General features: G+C 51.4%; 2 protein-coding genes across 2 annotated transcripts in view; both read right to left on the bottom strand.

The window, feature by feature from the left end:
- RFX1 (regulatory factor X1) overlaps positions 1 to 1666 on the bottom strand; it is an 8559-nt gene extending 6893 nt beyond the window's left edge. Inside the window, 1 exon segment of the mRNA XM_023724755.1 lies at positions 1605 to 1666. Within this exon segment, the coding sequence (XP_023580523.1) occupies positions 1605 to 1661 (57 nt within the window). The 5' untranslated portion in view covers positions 1662 to 1666.
- A 9-nt stretch (positions 1667 to 1675) lies between these two features.
- The window catches only part of LOC111819066 (MHC class II regulatory factor RFX1-like), a 7987-nt gene continuing 997 nt past the window's right edge, over positions 1676 to 8665 (bottom strand). The window contains exons 2-4 of the mRNA XM_023724766.1: positions 7579 to 7673; positions 1812 to 1974; positions 1676 to 1756 (exon numbers count right to left, since the gene is read on the bottom strand). Of these exons, the coding sequence (XP_023580534.1) occupies positions 1676 to 1756; positions 1812 to 1974; positions 7579 to 7673 (339 nt within the window). The remainder of the gene's footprint in view (positions 1757 to 1811; positions 1975 to 7578; positions 7674 to 8665) is intronic.

Here is an 8665-nt window from a genome sequence, read left to right as displayed (position 1 = left end):
GTTGTCAAGGATTTCATTTTACTTGAATCCACAATCAACACCCATGGAAGCAGCAGTCAAGAAATCAAAAGACGCATTGCATTGGGCAAATCTGCTGGAAAAGACCACTTTAAAGTGTTGAAAAGCAAAGATGTCACCTTGAAGACTAAGGTGCACCTGGCCCAAGCCATGGTAATTTCAACTGCATCACATGCAATCAAAAACTGGACAATGAATAAGGAAGACTGAAGACGAACTGATGCCTTTGAACTGTGGTGTTGGCAAAGAATACTGAATATACCATGGATTGCCAAAAGAATGAACAAATCTGTCTTGGAAGAAGTACAACCAGAATGTTCCTTAGAAGGAAGGATGGCAAGACTATGTCTTACATAGTTTGGACATGTTGTCAGGAGGGATCAGTCTCTGGAGAAGGACATCATGCTTGGTAAAGTACAGGGTCAGTGAAAAACAGGAAGACCCTCAACAACATGGACTGGCACAGTAGCTCCAACAATGGGCTCAAGCATAACAATGATGGTGAGCATGGCACAGGACCGGGCAGTGTTTCGTTCTGTGGTGCAAAGGGTCACTATGAGTCAGAACCGACTTGATGGCACCTAACAACAACATGTTGTACTACAGTTGCCCTAGTTATATAAAATGTAACCACTAGGGGAAGGTGGGTGAAGGGTACACAGGCCCTCTCTAGCCTATTTTTGTAGCTTCCCATGACTCCACGAGTAGGAACTGACTTGATGGCAATGAGTACGGTATTCAAAATAAATAAATTTTCTTTTTTCAGTTCCTCTTGTTGCACCAGCCACATTTCCAGCACTCAATAGCCACATGTGGCCAGCGGCTACCATAATGGGCAGCACGGACAGAGAACCATTCCATCACTGCAGAATGTTCTATCGGACAGCACTGTGCTAGGGCAGCACATTTCAATCTGCAGATGTAGATCCACTAGAGGGTCATGAAATCACTTAGGCAGGTCACAACTAGCATCTAAAAGAAAAGAACAGAAGGCAGGCTGTGTCTGAGCACTAAGGGAAGCCCCACCTTCTGTGCTCGGTTCCACAATCCACAGTGCGTGTGCTTGGGTTGCAGTGCAAGAGGGCGGCAGTTACAAATGTAGAAAAGCCACTGCTCAAACTTTGAGCTCCGCAGGGGCAGAGTCCACCCCAGGAACACCAGGCCCGGACCCACTCCACAGTCACACAGCTGGTGAGGGGTTCAGCTGGGGACAGCCTCCTCTGGGGAGTGTGAGTTTATGGCACTTGCCTTACAGATGGACGCACAGGCTTTCTCAGGGCTGTTCTCTCTGCCCCAGGGCTGCCTGCCTCACCCTCCCTTCGCTATCTATCCTCCATCATCAGTTATAATCAGAGGAGATGACACTTCCGTGGGCACCCCTCTAAGAGTTTCAGGTCCAGAGAGGCTGAGTAACCTGTCCCAGGCCACACAGTGTGGGTCTGACCCCAGGCCATGGGCATCTGAGCACTTCAGCAGCCATGACACGGTCTCCTGCTGCTGGTGCCAGTGACCATAGCTTCTTGTGCCCATCCTGCCACCCAGGGCTCCCCCCGCCTGCCTTGTCTGGGGCTCGGCCGGGCACTTACGGTGGCTGGTGAGGCACGGGTGGTATGGGAGTAGGACTGGCTGGCACTGCCCAGCATGTACCCGCCTTGGATCACGTAGGTGCCCGCTCCGCTGCTGCTGCCGCCACTGCCGCCACCGCCGCCACCACCTCCCCCGCCACCGCCGCCGCTGCCTGCACCACTGCTGTTGCTGCCGCTGCCCCCGCTGCTGGTGGAGCTGGCAACGACCTGGCCGCCGGACACGTACATGGGCACGGAGCCACTGCTGGGCACTGCCTGGGAAGTGGCGGGCGTGCTGACCTGGGCGGCCGTGCCGGCAGCCTCGTAGTAGCTGGTGCCGGCCGTCTGCGTGTACAGCGGCGTCTCAGGGTAGGAGTAGGTGCTGGAGCGGCTAAGGAAGAAGCAGAAGGAGAGTCAAGGGACGAGGCCTGAGGACAGACCCAGCTCCTGGAGGGGAGGTTCCCAGGACCCTGGGATTCTGCCCTGTCGCAGCCCTAGGACAGCTAGCCCCGAGAAAGGCACGAAACAAGACGGCCAACACTTCCCTCCAGTGGACCAGCCCCCTCCCATGTGCTTGATGGCAAGTTTCCATCCAATCCGTAGAGCAGCGCCCTGATGCTGGAATCACTGTCCCCACACAGACGTGAGGAAACCAAGATGGACGGGACCGGTAGTTTGCAATAGGCCACACATTTCAACTCAATCAAAACGCAGATTATGGAGCTCCTACTGTGTGCTGGGCCCTGTTCTAGATACTGCAGACACAATGGTGGACAAGAGAGAAGTCCTTGCCCCCAGGGAGCTGATGTCCTAGTCGGGGAGACAAGACTGGACGCTGTGCAAACAGGAACAGTGGGTGCAACAAGAGGAGGTGTGTGCTGAGGAGGTAAATGAGGCAGGAAGGGGGCTGACAGGAGAGGGGGGATTCTGATTTTAACTATGCGGGTCACCCTGAGGGGCTATTTGGCAACAACGACTGTAAGTGTGCAGATGCACTTTCCACGGACCCAGCTCCCACCCTGCTCCTGGAGGCTGACCCTACGGCCCTCCTTGCTCCTGGTGCCAGGACACCCTGGGGCCCTCTCTAGGGGTTTAAAGAAATGACAGTGGGTGCTGTGCAGGTATAAAAGAGAATGAAGAAGCCCCACTGTCCTGCTCCGGAACACGCTGTTAAATTGAAGAAATGGTGGAGACGGTATGGACAGTGTGTCGGGGAGAGGGACGACAGCTCAAGCAGCATGTCTGTCCTCCGTGGGATGGAGGGCACCAGGCAGAGGTGACAGGCAGGAACACCACATTCAGTCTCTCAATAGATACCATGGGACACAGCTTTGATTTTGGAACCCTCTATGAGTCGGAATCAACTCGATGGCAACAGGTTTGGTTTTATTGTTTTAACATATTAAAAAAAAAACACATAAAGTTGGAAACAAAGAGGGAGGATCAATAGTTGGAAAATATGGCCTTGGTGAGAGAAATGACGCCAGAGATCACGTGATAGAATTTTGCAAGACCAATGACTTCTTCATTGCAAATACCTTTGTTCAACAACATACATAAACATCAACTATACATGTGGACCTCACCAGATGGAATACCTGGGAATCAAATCGACTATATCCGTGAAAAGAGATGATGGAGAAGCTCAGTGAGAACAAGGCCAGGGGCCGACTGCAGAACAGACTATCAATTGCTCACATGCAAGTTCAAGTCGAAGCTGGATAAAAGTAAAACAAGTCCACGAGAGCCAAAGTATGACCTTGAGTATATCCCACTTGAATTTAGAGACCACTTTAAGAATAGATTTGATGCACCGAACACTAATGACCAAAGACCCGACGAGTTGTGGGATGACATCAGGGTCATCGTATATGAAGAAAGCAAAAGGTCATTAAAAAGACAGGAAAGAAAGAAAAGACCAAAATGGATGTCAGAGTCTGAAACTTGCTCTTGTACATAGAGTAGTTAAAGCGAATGTAAGAAATAATGAAGTAAAAGAGATGAACAGAATATTTCAAAGGGCGGCTTGAGAAGACAAAGTACAGTATTACAATGAAATGTGGAAAGACCTAGAGTTAGAAAACCAAAAGGGTTTCACCTAAAGCACAATCAAAAACAAGAGTCAAATGAGAAAGGTGGAAGTGTGAATATGGAGCCGCTGAAACCCTTATGCAGTGCTTGTATAATATAAACGTAAACTGAAATATTCACTTGGGAAAAGAATTTGGCATTAGTGAATAAAGTTAAAGATGCAAATACCCTAAAAAAAAGAAAATCAATAGGGAAAAAAACACTTGGTATTTGTTAAGCTGAAAGAACTGAAGAAAAAATTCAAGCCTCAAGTTGCAATACTGAAGGATTCTATGGGCAAAAAAGCTTCGTCTCATGTACTCTAGACATGTTATCAGAAGGGACCAGTCCCTGGAGAAGGACATCATGCTTAGTAAAGCAGAGATCAGCGAAAAGAGGAAGATCCTCAAGAAGACGGATTGACACAGGGGCTGCAATAATGGGCTCAAACACAGCAATGATTGTGAGGATGGCGCAGGACTGGGGAATATTTCGTTCTGTTGCACATAGGGTAGCTATGAGTTGGAAGAAACTCGACAGCACTTAACAACAACAACATTGGGCAAAACACTGACTGATGTAGGAAGCATCAAAAGAAGATGGGAGGAATACACAGAGTCATTGTACCAAAAAGAATTGGTCCATGTTCAACCATTTCAGGTGGTAGCATACGATCAAGAACCAAGTACTGAAGGAAGACATCCAAGCTGCACTGAAGGCACTGGCAAAAAACAGGCTCCAGGAAGTGACGGAATACCAATTGAGATGTTTCAACAAATGGATGTAATGCCGGAAGTGCTCACTCATCTATTGCAAGAAATTTGGAAGATAGTTAACTGGCCAACCGACTGGAAGAGATCCGTATTTGTGCCCATTCCAAAAAAAGATGATCCAACAGAATGTGGACAGTATCAAACAATATCATTAATATTGCACACAAGTTAAATTTTGCTGCAGATAATTTAAAAACGATTGCAGGAGTACATCAACAGGGAACTGCCAGAAATTCAAGCTAGATTCAGAAGAGGACGTGGAACCAGGGATATCATTGCTGATGTCAGATGGATCTTGGCTGAAAGCAGAGAATATCAGAAAGATGTTTACCTGTGTTTATCCATTAAGCAAAGGCTTCGACTGTGTGGATAATAACAAATTATGGATAACATTGCGAAGAATGGGAATTCAAGAACACTTAATCGTGCTCATGAATAACCTATACATAGACCAAGAGACAGTTGTTTGAACAGAACAAGGGTTTAAAATCAGGAAAGGTGTGAGTCAGAGTTGTATCCTTTCACCATACCTATTCAGTCTGCATGTTGAGCAAATAATCTGAGAAGCTGGACTATATGAAGAAGAACATGGCATTATGATTTGTGGAAGACTCATTAATAACCTGCGTTATGCAGATGACACAACCTTGCTTGCTGAAAGTGAAGAGGACTTGAAGCATTTACTGATGAAAATCAAAGACTATAGCCTTCAGTATGGATTACGCCTCGATATAAAAAAAACAAAAACCCTCACAACTGGACCAATAAGCAACATTATGATAAACGGAGGGAAGACTGAAGTTGTCAAGGATTTCATTTCACTTGGCTCCACAATCAACACCCATGGAAGCAGCAGTCAAGAAATCAAAAGACGCACTGCATTGGGCAAATCTGCTGCAAAAGACCTCTTCAAAGTGTTGAAAAGCAAAGTTGTCACCTTGAAGACTAAGGTGCGCCTGACCCAAGCCATGATATTTTCAATGGCCTTGTATGCATGTGAAAGCTGAACAATCAATAAGGAAGACCGAAGAATTGATGCCTTTGAATTGTGGTGTTGGTGAAGAATATTGACTATACCATGGACTGCCAGAAGAACAAACAAATCTGTCTTGGAGGAAGTACAACCAGAATGCTCCTTAGAAGCAAGGATGGTGAGACTTTGACTCACATACTTTGGACACGTTATCAGGAGGGACCAGTCCATGGAGAAGGATATCATGCTTGGTAAAGTAGAGGGTCAGCTAAAAAAGAGGAAGACCCTCAAGGAGATGGAACGAAACAGTGACTGCAACAATAGGCTCAAACATAGCAATGACTGCGAGGATGGCACAGGACTAGGTAGAGTTTGGTTCTGTTGTACACGGGGTTGCTATGAGTCGGAACCGACTTCGACGGCACCTAACAACAACAACATATTATTGATTAAAAATCATAAAACCAAATTAAAAAATGAAGCGAGATAGTGAGGCTGGTCAGGGTGGCCTGGCTCAGGCGCCATCGAGTGGACTGAAAGGAAGCAGGACAGTGACCTGGCAGGCCTCTGGGGCAGCACTCTGGACAGGGGATGGGCAACAAAGAGGAGGGGTGTGGGAGGAGGTGCGGTCAGCCACAGTGATGCCAAGGCCTGAGCTCTTATCACAGAGCCCAGTCCACACCCACCACACCAAGCAACACCAAGAGCATGTGACCTGGCCCGACACCAGCCCCACCCCACAGTGTGGCCGGGACCAGGTCCTGTTCACCCGTGTGGCGAGGTCCAGCCTAGTGCCAGGCACACGGTGAGTGCTTGAAAAACGTTGCTTTGGAAGTTATTTGCTGAGTGAGTGAATGAATGTGTATGTCTCTGGACATGTCCTTTGGCCAGGGCAGGGGACTCAGGCCAGCAAAGTTAACACCCTGCTGTGAGGGAGAGACAAGGATAGAGACAACAGCAGGATCTGCTGCCAGGCACTTCACACACGGAATCCGAGGGAAACCGTGAACTGTGTGGATTACGCATGCCAGGATCACGAAGGAAAGAATTCAAGGAAAGACAGGCACGACCAGGGAGGACTTCGAGCAGGGTCAGCCGGAGAAGCCCACCTTGGACCCTGAGGCCCAGGCTCAGGACTCAGAGTGCCCCGCTCTGTCTCTGATATCCAGAACCCTCAGGTCAGACTCCTCTGGAACGCCCTCTACGGCCTCCGCAGCTTGGGCATTCTGGGGAATTTGTTGTTCCACCGTTTGTCCAGCTCTGAGGCTCAGGGTACTGGAAACAGCGGCAGAACTGTGAGGCACTGGATGCCGTAAGCCTGTCCCACCCTCAGGTCCAGCCAGAGCATCATGCCCGAGGGGCTTCGTCATGCCATGAGCTAACCTACCTCCAGCCCATCCCTATGGTGGGCAGGTGGTGGGACGAAAGAAAACATCAGACAAGTGCAAAGAAAACCAAATTAAACTTCCAGAAGCTAAAAGGCAGCAGCAATGACTAGAGTCCTGGAGTCACTACTATGCACGTAGAGAGGGGAGGTGGCGTTGGGGATCCCACCATCTGCCCTGGTGCAATGTGTGGGCTCGAGAACTGCACCCAGAACAAATGCCACACCGTGCCACTGGCAGCGACCAGAGTAGGGACTGGCCAGTCAGCTCCCAGGGCATCTGCACAGGGGAGCGCCTATTACACAGCAATTACAAAGGCTGACCCTATCCAGGTGGACAATGAAGGGGAGAGCTGCAAGTTGAGTTCTGGGGAAGAAACAAGGCAGCAGCCTCTGCTTCTGCTTTGGCAGAAGGAAAGAGTGCTTTCTATGCTGCGGATATCCCTGGGGGGAAACAAACTGGGTACAGTGTCCCCTTGGGGTAGACTTGGGGTCAGGAGTGAAGGAGATTTCTTCTTCCCTGTCTAACATTCCCTATCACTTGCAAATGTTCAACTTTGCCAACACTGAAAAAAAATATACGTATTTTTCAGCTAACAACAAGGTTCATCTGAGGCAGAGCCCAGGCTTTGTTGCTGCCTCAGTGACCTGTCAGGGCCCTTCTGCCTCTCAGAGGCCACTGGCTGCCCCTGGGGAGCACCTGCCCATCTGTCACCTAGCACCTTGGAGGCAGACAGCCCAGCAGGGTCCTGAGCAGTCCTGGACCCCCTTCCCACCCAGCATACCCTCACTCACATGGCGCTGGCCGTGTAGCTGGCATCGCCACCCTCCACATACTGCACCTGGCTGGAGTACACGTGTGGGACAGGCACCTGCTGGAGCTGCTGCACCTGGACGGGAGCAAGGGCACAGAGGGTCAGGGGCCAGCCTCTCCCCTCCACTTCTGAGGGGTGGAACCCTGCTCCTCAGCTGGGAGGCCACATTCCTTGGCTCTCTGGACACACCCTGGGCAGGGACAGGACAAAGGCCTACTGGCCAGGGTGGGGACTCAGCCCAAAGAGGGCTGGGAACTGGGAAAAGCTGCATCAAGAGGAAAGTAGCCAGGACTCCCCTGCTAGGGCTGGGAGCAGGAGCCTCATGGGGCTGAGGTGGGGTGGGCGGAAGGGCTGGACAGCGTCCTATGTGGCATGAAGGTTGGACCCAGAGGCAGAGCCAAGCACTGGGCCTGGGCCCATTGCTAAAGCAGGACTCTGGGACCACGGACAAGGCCTTGGGTTGTGAGATGGGGTCTGCAATCTGGAGGTCTGTAGGGGCGAGGCCTGGAGAATGAGGACAGGATACTAGGGGCAGAGCCTGGGGCTAGGATTGGGGTCCCTGTCTGTAGGGCAGAACGGGAACTATAGACAGGGCTTTAGGGGCGGGGCCTGAGTATCCCACCCCACCCCCACCCAGGCTGTAGGGGCGGAGCCTGGGACCTGGGCTTTGGGAGTTAGAGATGGACCGGCCAAGTGGGGATCTACCCTGCGGGTGCGGGGGCCTGGGGGGCAGCCCGGGCCGGGCGCGGGCCGGAGCCACGGATCCCGCCCCCGCCCGCCCGTCGCCCCCGCCCATCTGTCCCCACCTACTTTGAGGGCCGTGGCGGCCGTGCCGAACACTAGCACCTGGGGGACTCTCTGGATCCTGACCCTCTGGTCGGGGCTGGCTCGGGCCGGGAGCCCGGGCAGTGGCTCGATGACCACTTTCTGCTGCGGCAGGAGCAGGTGCGGGGGCAGCACGCGTACCAGCTCCACCCACTGCTCCGCGCCGGGCTCGGCCGCGGGCGCCGCGGCGGCGGGCAGGTAATGGAGCCGCGGCGGCTCGGGGCTGCCTAGCTGCGGGGCCT

Source organism: Trichechus manatus, unplaced genomic scaffold (genome assembly GCF_000243295.1).
Source record: "Trichechus manatus latirostris isolate Lorelei unplaced genomic scaffold, TriManLat1.0 scaffold00258, whole genome shotgun sequence".
In the NCBI taxonomy this organism is placed as follows: domain Eukaryota; kingdom Metazoa; phylum Chordata; class Mammalia; order Sirenia; family Trichechidae; genus Trichechus; species Trichechus manatus.
The sequence above is the reverse complement of the archived record's forward strand: the minus strand, read 5'-3'. Positions and strand labels throughout refer to the sequence as shown.